This window comes from Typopeltis vanoorti, chromosome 20 (genome assembly GCF_054136105.1).
Source record: "Typopeltis vanoorti isolate ZY-2024b chromosome 20, IOZ_Tvanoo_1.0, whole genome shotgun sequence".
NCBI classification, from domain to species: Eukaryota; Metazoa; Arthropoda; class Arachnida; order Uropygi; family Thelyphonidae; genus Typopeltis; species Typopeltis vanoorti.
In genome coordinates, this window is record NC_143568.1 from 34,335,003 (window position 1) to 34,353,571 (window position 18,569).

An 18,569-nucleotide genomic window follows, 5' to 3' on the forward strand; every position below is an offset into this window, starting at 1 on the left:
AGACCTTTATGCGGACGCGATTAAACGTGCGAGATATGTTTTTTTATTTATTTTTTTTTTTTTTTATATAGAGTACCTGCGGATGCGATACATTTAGAAAGTTGTAATATTCAATAATTTTTACACTTTCTTATTATGCAAATAAACTTATTTAATAAAATTTACATTTTCACGATGTCTATTGGAAAGATAATTATTATAAAAAAAGTTAAGATTTTTATTAAATTTTATAGAAAATGTCAATTAATAAAAACCAATAATTTTTATGAAAAAAGTGGGCTGTTAATGACCTCTATTGTTTTCGAGAGGACTAAGATGAAGACAATAAAGAGAGAGATAATTTTATTGTTGACTTATTTCCCGTTTTAGGGACTGGCTTCCGTATTCGATGTTAACTCGGTACATTTCAGGCGAGTATGGCAGCTTGTTTCGGCGATATAGGATGGATGCTAATTCTAGAGCTCAAATTCGGAGCACGAAGTAGGGGGGGATACCATCTGAACTAGGAAAAACCGGGAAGCTAGGCAATAACATCCTGCGATGTTACATTTTAAGTGAAATGCAAATCATAATAATAATCATAAAACCTATATAAACTTGCATTCAATAAAATGCAATATACAAAAAAGATAAAAAGTAATTTAAAAAAATCCTACCAGAAGAAAGAATAGTAGTAAGACTGAAACCATCATTTGGTAATGCCAAATGAATAACGGCGTTGCTGAAGTTTATAGTAAACATAAAACTAATGTAAGCTGAGGTCTGTTGTGCCGTTCATTGTGCGTTTTTTTTTTTTTTTTTTTTTTTTTTACATCGTAAGGTGCAGTATATCATTTGAAATTTTCCATGAATGTATATTGAATCATTATATGAAACGCAAAGAATGCATAATTTAAAAAAGAAAAATAGGAACTCACGCAAACTGTAATTTTAAGTAAACACTCTTAGCTCAATCAAGAACTTTTCAGGCATCATTTAAAGTCATTATCCCCACGTTTTTCTAAATCTAAGGAATTGTAAAGCATGATTTCTTCCACGTGTGAAAGCAACTAGCATGTCTCTTAAAAGTAACGAAACATAGTAGCTTAGATAGCTTTATGCGTACATAAGGGTGTTAAAATGTTCTATATTTCAACACACTTCATGTTCTGAATTAGCTTCCCGGATTATTTATTTAAATTCTGTTTAATTAAATATTATGCTTTGAGCACATATTAAAGTCTTCGTTTTTAATATAAACCGAAAGAAAATGTTTATCGTTTCTGTTGAACTCTTATTTGAATCACAGAATTCAGTACTGCTATGTAATGCTTGCAACAAATGAAAACTTAAAGAACATTCACCTTTCTCTGGACCCCGCCCAACAGGTAGAAGTTGGTTCTGGAATATCTGCCTCGTAACACCCAACAGTTATCGACCTAGAAAAGATTTTTTTTCCTCCTCACTTGACCTTGCATAGTTCAGACTTTTTCAATGTTTCTTTCCTAGGTGCTGTGTTCTTGCCTTCCTTGCAACGATGGTTTGCTACAGCGTCTACTCACTCATCAGTGTCCCCGCCTCTCTGCCACCCCTTCGCTTTCACAGCGGCGAAGAACGTAAGTTATTTATTTACATATTTCTTACGTGTGTAAAAATTTCACTGTAACAAGAAAACATACGTTAATTAGGATTTCGCATGACAGCACTCCACTTTTTCCAGGCGGGTGTATATTATTTTAAGTTTCCATTTAATGAAAACCGCGGAAATGTGACGCATACTCACGACAATTTATGAAACTTTATTTTCGTTTGTAAAATGAATGGTCAACAAGTCCCATCATTAACTAAAATATCTTTAATTTATTATCTAGTAGTATTAAATTGAATACGCACTTAATAGATTATAAAAACAGTTAGGTATGACGACTAGATCAACGCTTTAAAACCATTTTTTTCTCCCGCCGTATTTTCCTACCTTCCCTCTCTAATTTCTTTAAAATTACCAATTTCTCTTCTCCCCGATTTAAATTTTTAATCGTTGTTATGGAACTATTATATTTATTAAGTTTGATATGAACGAGTTAGAATTGATGCCAACTGAATAATGCAACGTATGTATTGCCACTGCAATAAACTAAGATTAAACTAAATTAAATATTTAACCACCTACCATCAATTGGTAAATATTTATTACATCGTCAAATGGCTAGATCTCAGAAAAGATTGAGGGTCGTTCAATATTATAAAGATGCAATTAAACTCTTAGTTAAGGGAGGGATTCACGTTAAAAAAAGTCAACTAAGTATATTCTCCAGTTGTTGGTCTGTTTTTTTTGGGGGGGGGGGGGAGAGTACGCTATTCTCCCTGTATGAGATGAGCTAACTTACCTTCAGTTGAGAAACCATGTAAAAGTTCCTCGCATCCTAGACACGATTCAAACAAATTCTGCAAAGGCACCGCAAGGGAGAACAGAAAAGATAGTTTCGTTATCTTAGCTATTATGTCGCTGTTCCGAGAAAGAAAACCACTGAATTTATGATAATTAAGCACAAAATGTGACGATCGCCAGACAGAGTCTGCGCACATCATATGCTTAGAAATATAATACTTGTATAGTCAGTCAGCCTTTCCATCAGTCGCTCGCGGTGTCTGTCAGAAATCTATTATTTGAAATATAAGAATAAAACTCGGGCATATCCGTATTATATTTTCAAATAACATTAAAATATGTAAGATTAGAATGAAATTAATTTCCAATTTTATTATACGTATACTTAACATAGTAAGTACAAAAAGTCACATTTTATTAATAACAGTTCAGTTTTAAAAAAAAAAAACTGTTTGTATTCTTGAATTTCAACTCTACACTATTTAATAAATAAGTTTTTCTTTAAATCCAAGCTTAATGGGATGATCTATAATGCGAAAGCCCAGGAAGCAGGGGCGAATTCTCGTGCTTGCTGGGCAAGCTCATTAATTGAGAAAGAAGTAATATTTATTTCTTAATAAATGCATGCATTTACAAGCATTCCATTTAGGCTTTTATTTTTGTAGACAAAAGACGACTTAAGCTTGCGTAGCATGGTCCTCGCAGCAGCATTGTGATTTCATGTGCGCGCATAGCCATTTCACATCGTCTCACTCGGTTGTTTAACACAGGCCATACTCAGTCAACGTAGCTCTAGCCAGTGAGTTTCAGTCAGCCTTTACAAGTGTGCGTGTTGCTTGGGAAAATTAAGTTACAACAAACTTTTTATGACGATGTTATTGATCAGTTCATAAAGAAGAACCGTAGGGTAGAATTTGTATTCAGGTGGCTAAATTGGAAAAGATAGAATATCATTTGTAAAATAAATTTTATTTGCATGATTAAATGTACATACATTTCTAAATATATAGTTTTTAAATGGTCAGTAATTCATTATTCCGCTGATCGGACTTCAATCACACCTCTCACTCCCTGAATGATAACAAGAGCAAGCGTGAATTTCAAGATCAGCATTCGCCCCTGCCAGGAAGGAAGAAGTAACTCCTTTAAAATATAGTATCTCCGTATGAGACGGCTAATTCGCCTTAAGGTTCCTCACGTCACTGACGGAAATCGAACCCAGGCCTTTCCGATCAAAGGACTTCGTCTATAACGACGAAGCTACGGAGGCTCGACAAATAAAGTAAAACAAAATGCACAGTAAATTAAAAAAGGTACCAAGAAATTATATACTTGGTTTAATCCTTTATCCAAGTGTAAGCAAACAAGTTTGAGCCTGAACTATTTTCAGGACTGGGGCAGCTCGTATATAGAAGCTTATAACTTCACGTCACTTGCCTTAGTATCCCATAATGCAAAGCACATACAGGTATGTATAATGCTATGCATTATGGGAAGGGTCACTACCCAGACCGGTTTCCCTGTAATAAGTGCGGGGGTTACCTCTCCAAAAACTCGTGAGATCCCATGGGTCACCCAATAATGAGCGACCCACAGGATCAATGCGTTGTTTCCCCCAGTAACAGGCTCACCCTGTCAGAAAGAACTCTCAGCGTTGGCTCTACCTCTTGGCAGGCTAACTCCATCACCAAGCAGAGCCGCTCACATTTTACATTTTATCTGAGGGATAAAAGCAACAACCGTGCCTCGGTAAACTTCATTGGCTACAGCATTGCTATCCACCACCCAGGCGTCCAACCGATTTCGACCTAGATCATTGGGAGCCTGACAGAGATGGGATTTCTGCATTACTGGTATCACCTCCTTGACAGAGAGGTGATACCAGTAATGCAGAAATCATATTTTCTATATACGAGTTGCCAAAAGGCGTCGCACCTTATTAATTTCCCACTTGGTTATACTATAAATTAAAGATACCAAATAATTATACTTGGTTTAATCCTTTATCCAAGTGTAAGCAAACAAGGACTGGGGCAGCTTGTACATAGAAGCTTATAACTTCACATCACTTGCCTTAGTAATTCAGGCGTAAACTTGTTTGCTTACACTTGGATAAAGGATTAAATCAAGTATATAATTTCTTGCTATCTTTAATTTATAGTATAACCAAGTGGAAAAACTTCCAATATAATGTACAGGATTCCTTACATATTGTACAAAGAATCATTCCTTGAAAAATCTGGGAAATTTGAAATTAACGCTAATTTTAAAAATTTGAAATTACCTCTAAAGCAACAGCCATTTGAGCTCGCAGTTAAATAATAGTAAATTAACACATTTTGAAATTAGAAAGGTTTAGGATTAAAACATTTTTCGTTAGAATACAATTCAAGTATAATTATTTGCTCGGCTGCGGATATTACTTGTATGTAGTGTGGAAATGTGTATAATGTATTGATATTTTTCAAATAAAAAAAAAGTTATTTAATAAGCTAATTAAAGAAAAGCATCCAACTTTCTTAAGTATATCTGGAAGAGACCAGACATTTCGTGGTCCTGATCTTTCGCTTCGCTCCTGACTGACTGTTTCATAATCACAGTCATTAAATGCAGCCGACAGATACAACAGCAATGGTATCGAACATGAGGAAACTTCAACCCCGAAATACATCGGAGTATTTTTGGATAGTCAGAGCTTGGGACAATCTGCAACATGATCCTCATATCAATATGGTTTACCGTATCATTAGTCAACTCTACTAACTTGGAACAATGATAATTTTTTTATTTTTTTCACAAGAAAGTAGATGTGAAGCAAAATACGCATTAAACCGAGAAGGTGAAGCTAAAACGAACCTCTCTCATGGCGCATAAGTTGACTAAGATAAAGTTCATTTTGAAATATGGAACGACTCATTTTGACTGATCAGATGGACTTGTGAGAGGACCAGCAAATCGATATTTCTAGAGATTTGCCTTAGTATTGCCTACTGCTGCAATTACTTATTCTGGAGATACACCAGAATAAACAGTCGATTTCAGGCTGACTAATCATTTCAGTGACGGATTTTCTATCTTTATGAATGCATGAACTGACTTTGTGAGTTTCATTTTGGTTTCACAATGGACAATGATAATAATTATGTGCAGTTAGCAATACGCTATAAAGACACTTTGCGAATTGTCCACCGTCCTGGAATACTCATAATTCTCTTTTTGAAGGGGAGGGAGTTATCAAACTCTCACTTCCTCCAAGATGAGAACCACTAAGTTAGAAATTTCCAAAGCAGGTTCAACATGCATGTAGGATTATAGTTATAACCACCCCAGAAATCTACTTGTCACAGGCGAGTTTATAAGAGACAGGTGGCGGGTAATTTTCAGCCTCATTCTAAATGCATTCAATATGTATTATTTTCTTCGAATAACTTACTTTTTTTTTTTTTTGTTTGTTTCATTCACTATCAAGTTATTTGATCACGGGTGGATGAAACGACTTTTCCAGAAAGTTGAAAATAGAAAACTTCTTGATTTGAAATCGTAAATTCGAACATTACAGTGTTCCTTTTCAGAAAATCACAAATTTACAATTTTAATTGTCAGTTTCTCTAAAAAGCATTACATAAACCAGCCAACTTCGCTTTCTTCCGTCCTTTTATCTCTCAATCCTTTCAGATTCAGAACTTTATTTTTCTTTCTAGAAAATAAAAAACTACGAAAAAACGAAGTCAAAAAAAGTTGTTCTGTTATCGTAACATATTTTATAGTTTTTATACGTTTTTCTTTCCATATGCAAGACTTCATAAAAATATCGGAGTTCCAAAAATCCATTCGTTTCAATAACATAGTGTTCCTTTTACTCCCAGAATACTACACTGCGCGTCGCACTTACTGTTTTTGTTTTAGTCATGAAACGAGAACAATGAGCCGCCATTACATTACAATTGCGCCTCCGTACGGCAATTGGAAGAACGACGGTACGTTGCGCCCTGCGGTTGGAAAAGGCCTAAGTTCGATTCTCGTCATGACAGGAGGAATCTTTATGTGAACTTTTTCAAACGGAGGTGAGCTAGCCGATCTCATACGGAGATAGCAGGGTTTTTTCTCCCGGAGTTTCTCTCAGGTTTTTCATCCCACATACAGACAAATCGGCCCTTCAGAACACACGCAATTTACAGACAAAAAATACTAGATGTGGTGGTGGGCAGTAGATGGCGCTGATGTTGTTGACTGGTGGTATAGGTTCGGTGTAGTGGTAGAGATGGAGAGTTGTACAATAGGTGTCCTCCGGAGATGAGTCTTCGGACTCCTTGGAGGTGTCACTAATAATAATAATAATAATAATAATACATGCTATAGTTACGGCGCTTTATTTGAAAAACAATAAATCTCGCTTACTTGAGATTGAGAATTGTGGATTCGTTATTGACTTTTGATGTGATCGGTCGTGTTATTTTAGGCTGCACCTGATTGAATTTTATATAAGGTTTTTCGGGAAACTCGCATTGAACTGGAGTTAACACAGTTTGAAACCTACTATCTCCCCCCCCCCCCCCTCTGCATGAAACATGCACGAGGCCTGATGGCCGTATAGGCCCCACCTGCTATGAGACCAGTGGTGGATGTATGGTATTTTAGGGAGGTAGGTTTTCACTCTGTGGCCAAGACACTCTTTCTCCTATTTTATTAGGGTACTATAAAACTAAAAATTGCTGTTATTTCGAGCATTTTTCCAACGCTTGGTTTTGCTGGCAGTCTTTTGCGGCTGCGGGATTCTCTTTGCAGATAGACTACTGATTGGCTCTAAGAGACATCTACGCGGACTCAGGGACCAACGGTCTTATACAGCGATTTTTCACCTCGTTCTCTCGGTATGAGTGGGGTTGACGCTGACACCCTGGTAGAGTCACTGGACAGAGGACTAGTCATAAATATACTGAAAAAGATTCTCAAAAAATTTGAACTTCATTTATACTCTATGTCGGGGGATGACGACGACAATGCTCTAGCAGATGAGCGGAACTTTGTGATCTCCGCTCCCTCAGACTTCACGGAGGTCCGCGCGCGCAAGAAGTGCAAAACCACGGCCTCCGAACCACCAAAAGAGGATGCAATGGAAGAAGACGGTCCCGTTTCGGACATCTCTGCCTCCACTAGAGAAAAGATACCTCCGATTATACTACGCGAAAAACAAAGATGGATGTCTCTAAGGGGCTACCATGTCCAATCTACAGATCTCTTATAACTACGCAAAAAATGTCACTGACGGTATCAAGATTCAGCCCACCACAGTGATGGACTACGGAAAACTCACGGGAGAAGTGAATGCCAGAGGCAATCAGTATCACACCTTCTCACTTGGTTCAGAGAAAAATCTGAAGGTAGTGCTCAGAGGAGTGTCTGAAGACGTATCCACAGAAGTGGCTGCTGGTCTACACCATCAGGACCTACCACCTATCAAGGTCAGCAGAATGACCAAAAAAGACAAGACTTCGATGTCACTGGTATTAGTTGAGATCAGTCAAGCTTACAAACATACATACATGTATGTGACCTGACGTCCCTCTGTGGACTGAAAATCAGCTCAGAACCCTTAAGGAAAAGGGCTTCAACAGGTCAGTGACACAGATGTCAAAAATTTGGCCCCTCCCAGAAAATGTGTAAGGCTGAGTTTAAATGTCTAAAATGTGGGAACAGCCACCCAACCAACATCTGCACAAAGCAAAAAACCATCCCGGCTAAATGTGCCAACTGCGGTGACCCACACAGCCAACTACAGGCGATGCATTCAAAACCCAAAAAATAGAAAATCGGGAGACAGACACTCTTCCTCCCCCAATAGATCATGTCAGAGGCCTCAGCTTCACAGCCTCTCAAAGACAAGGAAAAGATTGTCAGAAGCCCATCTGCCGCAGTCAGAGGTCTTTAAAAGAACAACTCAGCAACGACAGACAAGGACATATGCGGATGTAGTCCGTTCTAAACAGATAACTCATGAACAGGATCAGATAGTACCACACACAAACCTGACAGCTATCATCACCTCTTCTCTCGCAAATATGCTACTAGACTATAGCAGATCCAACCCTACACCACCCTCTTCTAAAAGATTCCTAAAGGATACACAAACCATCCTCACAGCGCTCACTCATGAACATGAATAAACTAAATCCAGACTCACTGCAGATTATCGCGTGGAACGCGAACGGCCTCAGAAATAAGGTCTTGGAACTACAAGAGTTCACCCAAAAACATCAGCCGGATGTAGTTTTGATAAGTGAAACGCATCTGAGACCATCGGCCAACTCCAAAATAAGAGGGATATCATCTGTACAAAACTGACAGGGCTGACCCATAGAGGCGGCGGCACTATCATTTTAATCAAGAATTACATTAGTCATCACTGTAAATATCCCACCTACTACTAATTTAGAGGTTACAGCTATAGAGGTTCCGCGTGGAACAGTCGAACTACCAATAAAAATGGCCACATACTTGCTAACTATACAGGATCCAACAACGCAGTTGTGGTTCAGGTCCCACTGAACCTACCCGTCATAATACGTATGGCACGGCTGATGTCTTGGACACAGTCATACTGCAGAATGCGAGACTCCAGTACAGTTTAATGACACTAAATGATCTTTCATCTGATCACAATCCAATACTGCTACAGTTGGGAAACCAAGAAAAACTGTCCCTCCCCCACACACACTCTTTCATATCATGGGAAAGGTTGACCAAAGTACTCCCGAAATATATTGGTCCTGTTCCGCTTATAAAATCCAAAGAAGAAATTGAAACAGCTGTTAAAGCCTGACCCAACAAATTAACACTGCCTTTACATCACTCACTGCTTCCACAACTGCCCTCAAGCCCAACCACTTGCCAGAAGATATCATTTACCTGATCAAGGAGAAAAATAAGGCTAGAAAAAGGTTTCACAATACCCGCGCACCACAAGACAAACGAATCCTGAATAGGCTCAATTCTGCAGTGAGAGATGCCTTTAAAGCACATAGAAGTCAACTTTGGGAAGAAAGATTGATTTCTATCTCTCCTGACAATTACTCCATTTGGAATCTAATCAGAAAGATCAAAAACAAATCTCTCTCCCCCCTCTCCAAACAGATCTAGGCCTCATCCACACTGATGCAGATAAAGCCGAGGCAATAGCAGAAAACTTAGACAAGCAATGTAAACCCTCATATGAACATCTAGACTTCAATCATATCTACAAGATCCATCAACATGTCAGATGTTCATTAAAATCTTCTGTAACCTGCTGTAATCAAATTGCACCATCACCAGCAGAAATATATGATATAATCAAGAAATTAAAAAACAAAAAGGCTCATGGACCTGACGGCATCATCAACAAGGTAATAAAGCTACTGCCTCGTATAGCTATTGTACATCTGACCAACATAATTAATTCCATCCTCCATTTCAAACATTTCCCTTCCTGCTGGAAGGTAGCGGATATAATTCCAATCCATAAGACAGGAAAAGACCTGCACCTGCCTCAAAACTATAGACCAATCAGCCTCATCTCAAATTTCGGCAGAATTGCAGAGAAAGTTATTCTTACCAGACTCCAAGCCTCTGTACACATGTTAATAACATTCTTCCTAAAGAGTAGTTTAGGTTCCATAGTACCATACAACTGATACAGCTATCTATCCCAATGGCTTTAACAGGCCTTTAAGGCCCACAACCTTCCAAGCATGCTTGGATTTCGTAACCGAAATACGAGGATAGAATGGTCACTCCTATGCCTCAAGGTATTCTTGGCTGTATCCCTGTGTTCACGGGGCCGGTTTGCCTGCTTGCGGGATGAAAAACACCAGATAAACTGGCAGGAAAAAACACTACTGCCCGCGCCCAAGACCGGCTAACTTGGCTATGGCTGAGGAAGATCCTTCAGCTCCTCACGTCTCCGACGGGAATCGAACCTAGGACACTCCTTCCCCAGGCATATGGTTGCGAAGCGCAAAGCCACTAGGCTAACCGCGCGGACACAACTGATACATAGATTAGTCGAATACATCTCCATGGGATACAATTGGCATCAATACACTGGGGCTGTTTTCCTTGACAGAGCCAATGCATTTGATAAAATTTGGCATTTCGGATTACTGCATAAACTGATCTCCACTGGAATACCATTGGAAATGGCTCACCTAATTAAATCATATCTTTTTTGACAGGCGTATGCAAATCACGATCAACGGTGCGGTATCAGCACAGAAACGTATCTTGGCTGGAGTCCCACAAGGATCCTTACTAACACCGATTCTATTTTCCATATACACGTGTGATATTCCGCGCAATCCATTGTCATCTATCATGGCTCTTTATGCGGATGACACAGCAATATTAGCCAGATCTCTACAGCCACATCTTGCCATCAAAAAACTGCAAGAAAACCTACTACTAATTGAAAAATGGTTCGCCAAATGGAGACTGCAAGTGAATCCCCAGAAGAGCATAGCCATGCTATTCATCAGAAGACCGATGCTTCCTAAAGGGTGACATCTTGTTTAACACAAAAATCCCGTGGCAAACAGAAGTCAAATACCTTAGTGTACTACTGGACAGAAAACTAACTTTCAGCTGCCATATCAAGGCTCTCTGTGTAAAAACATCAAAAGCCATTGCCCAACTTTATCCTCTATTCAACAGGAACAGTAAGCTAAACACCAGAATCAAATTACTTATCTACAAACTGATTGTCCGTCCTATACTCACTTACGCTTCTCCGACTTGAAGCCATACCGCTGATACTAACATTCTCAAGTTACAACGTGTACAAAATAAATTTCTACGAATGATCCTAAACGCTCCTTGGTTCGTAAGAAATGTGCAACTCCATTGAGACACAGATGTCCCCCTATATTTACACTTTCCTGCAAACTATAGCAACAAAGTTCTTTTCAAAAGCATCTGTACACCCCTACAAATTGGTTCAACTAGCTACGAATTACAAAGCAACAGATTACTTCAAACATAAAAGACCAAAAGCCATCTTAAACTCCAATTCTGATGTTTAATCTTCAAGCCCGCTCAAGGTGAGCAATTGGCTCAAATTTTTCCACTCACTGTTTCCCTATCAGATAGCGGGGAGTAATGAAAAGCATTTTGCTTCACCCTTTAAGTCAGAAATGTTAATCGCTTACTTGAAATGTGTGAGAAAACAAGTTTCGCATCCCAAAACAAGTAAGTTTTTCATATAATAAGTATATTGAAATTATACAGTTAAACATTTCCAATATATAAATCTGTTATGAAATCAACGCATTCATTTAGTTCAATTATTAATCTTACACGTTTATACAGTACGCATGGCATATGTTACATGATTTTTATTTTTCTAAAATTAAAAATTTTTACTTTTCTCAGTATAATTTATAATTAGCAAACTAAACGGGTAATTATAAACACCTAATAACACATAAACACCTTTCATCCCTTAGGTAGGTGCGCAATCGTAATACAGTATTGTCCTAAGCGTATTGTCACAGCTTATAACACGAATTAGCTTCGATGTAATTAAATACTTTAACATTTTACATAACGAAAATACTTTTTAATACAGGGTTTTTTTTTTTTTTTTAATTTTTTTTTTTAATAACAATCTTACAAAGCCAAGCCAAGCCAAAGATCGGATAACATGACGAATATATCAAGAAAAGCGAGTCTGGTTTGAGCTAGTATTTTAAGTTTTATTTCTAGAGCTCTTGTTATAACCAGTACTTTTCTTTGAAAGTACGTAATAAAACAGCAGACGGTAGCATTTAAAAAAAAAAAGTATCGAAAACGGAGACAACGTTTCCAGTCTTCTCAAAAATACGAAAATCAATGCAAAAAGCAATCAAGTATTAACAAATAAATGAAGTATTTAATCAAATTCAATATCTTTTATAAAACCGATACCTTTTGGTATACTTCTTTTCAGTGAGAATAACTTTAAAAAATTATCACTGGTTTTATCAATTTCATTAAAAAATGCAAACAAGTTATAATAAATAAATTATATCCTATATTTTAAAGAGGATTTTTGTTTCTTGATTGCATTCCTGAGTTTATAAATTTTTTTTCTATATAAGACTGATTATAGTACTGTCACTTTTGTCATACTGTAAACAATATTTATTATTTTAATACTTTCTCTAGGGGTATTCTGAAATTAAGATCATTGGGGTACAGGGGCTGAAGCTGCATAATTTTTGATTTTGATGAAGGCGAGTTATTTTTTTTATCACACTTTCCTTTAGATAGAAAAGTTTCTTGATTTTTTCCTAAAATCCTATTAATTATGGCGGCCATTTTAACATTATTATACGCAACACCTCCAAGAACTTATCGTGGGAAGAACATATCAATACCACAGATCACGGATCTGCAGAATTTTTGCAATTTTGGAGGATTTTAAAATGAATGCCACTTTCCAGTCAGAAATTGGAAATTCTGGAAACCTTACTGCATCTCTAATGCTCAAGGTGTGTACTTTGATTTCTGATTTGCATTTGCATTTGCCATTTTCAGACAAACTTTTGTTTGTCTGAAAATGGCAAAACACCTGTTTTGCCAGGCGACCACCTGTTTTTCCAAGTGCTCTTTTTCTCCATTTTCTACTCGACGCTGCGGGCTTTATTGTGTGAATCCGCTATCCCGATGATTATCTGTTTCATTTATACATGTAGTGGTTTATGTTTCCAAAATCCCGTTGATCGAAGCATTTCTTTTAAGAGAGAAACTGCATCGATGTTTTCAAAAATAAAAACAGCTTACTTTAAAACCCGAAAAAAAAAAGTTGTGGGGGTTTGGAAAAATGAAATGTTTATGCGAAAGAGGAGAAAATCCTGTTGATATGTTTCTTAAAGAGTAGGAGGTTGTACTCAGTAGGAAAAACAGCATGGGAGAGATTGTTCCAAAGAATAGGGGCGGATGGAATGAAGGAAGCTGATGGGAAGTTAGTTCGGTGTGTTCAAAGCTGAACAGTGCATAGGTGTTGGCCAGTGGCTGCTCTACTTCTATGGCTAGAAAAGAGTGGAATGGCAGCACCAAATTCAGAGGAGCAATGCCCATGAAAGTACCTATAGAATAGAACAATGGTGAAATAGAGTACCTATGATGAAGTGACTTCAAGGGAGTCAGTGAGATAGGTGGCTGTAAAGCAAAATTGGTCCCCATTGTTATTTTGATCCCCTTAACAGGATAGCCTTTTTTTGTTACATTCTTAATTAAATTACATTCTTAAATGTAAATTTATTTTACAAAAGAAAAATAAATTATACTTAAATGATCCTGTCGTTTTTAACAGCAAGTGTATATAATAAGTCAATTTTAAATTCATCATGTTTACCATGATAATTGTTAACATCATAAAGAAAGTTAACTTCATAAGTGAACTTAACTTTCTGCCTGGCCTCTGGTGAGACTCAACAGTTCGAAGTGGCTATCAAGCAGGTGAAACCTAATTCAAAGCGAACTATTAAGGTGAACATACGAACTCTTGGGAAGAGCTTGTGTCTTAAATAGCGCAATCCAAGGCAACTCAGATACCGAAATTATATTCTCATAAGCTCTCTGGTAACTTTTCGAAACTTTTTTTTTTTTTTAATTTCTATCTATATTTGGCTATAAAATACGGTTGGATCTATAATATCTCCATTTCAATAACGTTCATTTTTTTTTTCAAAGTGAGAAATTTTCTTTCAAATGGTTTGTGAAACTCTGAAAAGTGTGAATAGTTAATTTTGTGTTTCAGATGGTCACTGATAAGTAACTAGAAAGTTACTTACGAGAAAAATTTCATCCCTTATGACCATTATTTCATCATTACAGCGATTCCTTGGTACCTTCATCTTTCCTCTTTGTTTTAATCTCAATATTAGACTGAAAACAATGTTATAATTCAAGAAATGTATACCCGACCCCACATACAAAAGGGAGAAATATCTCCAATAAATTATTTCCGTCATGTAATATGTTCGGTGTTAACACATTTGGAAACTAAAACAGATCTTTGGTTTTGATATTCTTGTTGTAGATGATCTACTTTATTTGTATAGTAAAACAGCTCATCTACCACAAGATGAACCGAGTAACTGTTTGCATATTTCAAAGAATAACTTTGAAGCTACTGGAAGAAATTTTCTTTGCTTAAACATATTCAAATTCTGTGAAAAAGAAGAGGATCGATCTCTGTATTCCTGTGGGGATACATATCCATAATGCATGCATTAATATATCTAAACACTCATTAGTCGCACACAAAAGAAAATGTGAACCTAATTAAGTGGGAACGAAGAGTACTAATTGGGACCAAACCGCAGAGGCCCTGAGAAAACTAAAAAAGGACTAATATGCAGTCCTTAGATTCAGAGACTTAACGTATAGCGAAAAATCATGGATTACGTCAGCTACTGCCCTTCAAATATTGAAGATAACGGGCGCTCTTTCTTTTTATTTTTTGTCATGGTCACATGATCAATCTTCCCTTCACCTACCTGTTGAGACTCCCCAAGAATAGGAATGGAAGCAAAGGAAGTCATGAGTAAAAGCAAAGCAGGAAAAGTAAGTCTATAAACATGCTTGATGAATCACATGCAAGCTGTGCTTACATGCTAGTTTATGTATCGTAGCAGTTGTTCAGAACGTTTAAAAAGATGGGAAGCAAGTTTCAAAGTGGTTCCACGTGAGCAGCTATGTGGAAACACGAAAATGTGACATCTGTAATGCTTCCTGTTTGAGAAAAATTTCGAAGTTCGGTACATCTTCTTGATCACTGTAAATGATATAAACGTTGAAATCGATTTAGTGGTGAGCTGGGACTAGTTAATTAGAACTCTTCTCAAGGCAAATTGGAGGGGAGGGGGGATGAGAACCTGTTAACTTTTAAGAATGAGTAAATTTAAAAATGTAGCGTTCTGGCCGTGAACGGCCACTAAGCCTAACAAGAAACATGATGAAAAAATAAAGTACCTACAAAACAAAATAAAGTGATCAATAGGAAAGCAAGGTAGTAACAACTGCTGTTATCGTATTCCAATTAAAAAAAAATCACGTGAAATAAATTATAAAAAACAGTGAAGAAATATCATCACATCAACCAGGTAACGGAGGAGAATGGCGCAAAATTTAAAGATTTCATGTCTTATTTTCATGAAATGCACGAGTATGCATGCAGTCAAATTTCAATATTTACGTGATGTTTAAATATTGTACAACATAAGGATGTTTTACTGAAGTCAATATTTAGCAAAAAGAGTACAAACCGAAATAATATATTAATCTTTCATCTACTCGGCGACAAATTATGGTGCAATATGAACAAGACATCCAGTCGAATGCAATCATCTAGATAATTGTTTTCACAATTACTAAACCAGAATAACTTTGTACAATGCAAAATTGGTTTCACATTACTGCTTAAGGAAATGCAAAGTTGTCACGTACGCTAGTTTAAAAACTAGTCTCCTTTCTTATTTTTGTATTCTCGTGGATTTTGAGGCGCTTCCCAACACAAGATTGTCGCGAGTATTTTCGTTGTTCTTGTTTCAAGATTAGACGTTATAATAAAGCGAAAAGACTAAAGCGTCTCCCCCCGTTTAATTGAGCGACAATACAAATAATGGGTAAACTGAAGCATTTTAAAAATATTCTTATAGATAGTTTCAATTTCATAAAGAGCCCAACTCTCCCGAACTGACTTTCACCCACCAAATCTATTTTACACTTAAGAAACAAGGGAACAGAATTCGAACTATTATCTAATACCTCGAATGCTTGGCTATCTGCACCATTTTCTTAATGAGTTAGTTAATTATGAATGTATCGAAATATATTCAGATTTTATCTAAGCAATAAAGGACCGAGTAAGAAAGTATGGAAAGAATAGCTTTACACAGTGATGAACTAAAAGTAGTTTGTAGAGAAGAAAAGACCATCCCAGCTATTTGATTCAACAAGCGGAGTCATAAAATACTTATCGAATGCTTTCTGGAGTGACTGACAGATTAGGAAAAGTATATCTGAACTAAATGAATACGCTATAATTATTTTAGGTCACGACCTTTTGCGTTGCTCTTCGTGTATAACAATACTTTCAAATTGTAATTAATCTTTGAGTTACATGCCAGTAACCATTACTCAGTTACCTCGAGTCTCGCGCCAGCAAGAATTATGGGAATGCATTTCTAAAGTCCCATGAATGTGAAATATGAACGTCTCTCCCCTCCACTATAAGAGGAGCTTTGCGGAATTCCGCCTATTACATATCAGGAGACTGAGAGAGTCACTTTACGTCTGAAAATAACTGCAAATCTGTCAACACCTTTGTTGGGTCAATGTGCTTATTGTTTTTTTATTTTATTATATATATTTTTATAACGGATATCACGACTCGTAACTCTGTTTTCACATAACTGATTTCATTAGCCGGTATCACTTTACACGCAGAACCTTGTAACTTTATGCTCTGTGTTTACTCGGTTAATATTAAAATATATTTTAATATTAATAATATATTCGTTTATTTTTCTCAAATAGCTTGTGATTGCTCACCTGAAATCTTGAAGCTGGATGTTACTTATGATCAAGTGGATCAGAAATTTCATCACCTCGACACAAAGAGAATGTTCTACAATCGTGTGCCAAAATGCGGTAGTACTACACTTTACACGCTCATGAGAAAGCTAGCAACAGCTAACGGATTTGTCCATTACAACTCTAAAGTGTACGACAAGAGGATGGTTGACGAAGAAGAACAGGTTAGTGGAGTATAAACTGTGTTGCCGCATCACCTTAAGATGGCACATTTACCATTATGTAAATATGGCGAAATTTGTGTTGAGTCACTACTACACACCTAGTAAAATTAGTTATTTCAAGATAGCGTGCCATTTATAGGAATATTTATTGCGTAGGAAAGCTACCCAAGTACAGCGGTCTTTCAACAATAAAGTGATAATTCATTAAACAGGAAGTTATATATATTGATATAATGTCCTTTTATTTTAGCCTTGGTGTAAAATATTGCAGCGTGGCTTGATTCATAATTATATTATCTGAAAGTGTAATTAAATTTAATGAAAGAAGGGAGTGCTGGCAATGTTCAATTTATTGCAAACCACTAAAAGTAGCCTGTAATACTGTGTCTATATTTGTGTATAATCTGGTAAAGTTCAGGAATCAGAATCGGTATCTGAACAAAGTCCGTAGAATTTTTTTTAAAAATAAGGGTAATGAATTTATTTCCAATTAAAGTAAGCCACATTCGGCAATAATTATGAATTTTTATATATATATTTCTAATGTTTAAATTTTTTGAAAATATAATATTAGTAAAATATATATATACTGTATATATATATATATATATTTATTATTATTATTTTTTTTTTTTTTTTCAAATATACCAACGATCATCAAATATACATATGAATGCTTACAGATATAGCTATATCTATAAGCATCTCTTAACTGTGATACTTGCACAGCTTCTAAAGAATTATTACTTTACAATTTTATTTTAAGACTTCACTAAATTGGTAACTAGGGGATTCTCTTTCTCCCAAGGCATCCATCTCCCCCTTTAATTGTCACTCCCAGGTCCAGCGCTTTGAATTACGATAGATTTGTCGCTTCCGAATGAAACCGATTGCAGAATGCTAATTAACAAGTTAGCACCTACTCTTTTCTTCACACATGCTCGAGGTACGGCATTAATCGCTGCACTATACGAGGTATAGTGCAGGGATTAATAATTATTATTATTGTTCCGGGCAACTCCAAGGAGTCAACAGACTCATCGAGGGAGGCCCTAACATCATGTCAAGAACAACTATTCGACATTGACACAGTATCTATCATACCTTGCCTTGAACTCATTCACGGTCGTAGCACCCACAAACAGACTCTGGAAGCTTATTCCACTCATTCACCACTCTCCAAGTAAAAAACCTAGCTCTAACTCCCTTGTCAACCACGCTCTTTCCCAGCTTCCATGCATGGCCCCTAGTCCTCCCACCACCAGTCATATTTTTAAAAATATCTTCTGGATCAATCTTATAGAAACCCTTCAGTAATTTGAATGTCTCAATCATATCACCCCTCCTTCGCCTATCGTCCAATCTCTGCAACCCACAAATCTTCAACCTATTCTCATAAGGTTCATTCCACAGACCTTCTATCA

At 36.7% G+C, this 18,569-nt stretch overlaps 1 protein-coding gene across 2 annotated transcripts in view; it reads left to right on the plus strand.

The window, feature by feature from the left end:
* The window catches only part of pip (heparan sulfate 2-O-sulfotransferase pipe), a 94,755-nt gene that overhangs the window by 36,976 nt on the left and 39,210 nt on the right, over positions 1-18,569 (plus strand). For both annotated transcript variants that reach the window (XM_090409813.1, XM_090409814.1), the window contains 2 exons: positions 1,489-1,595; positions 16,925-17,145. In XM_090409813.1, the coding sequence (XP_090265939.1) occupies positions 1,489-1,595; positions 16,925-17,145 (328 nt within the window). The remainder of the gene's footprint in view (positions 1-1,488; positions 1,596-16,924; positions 17,146-18,569) is intronic.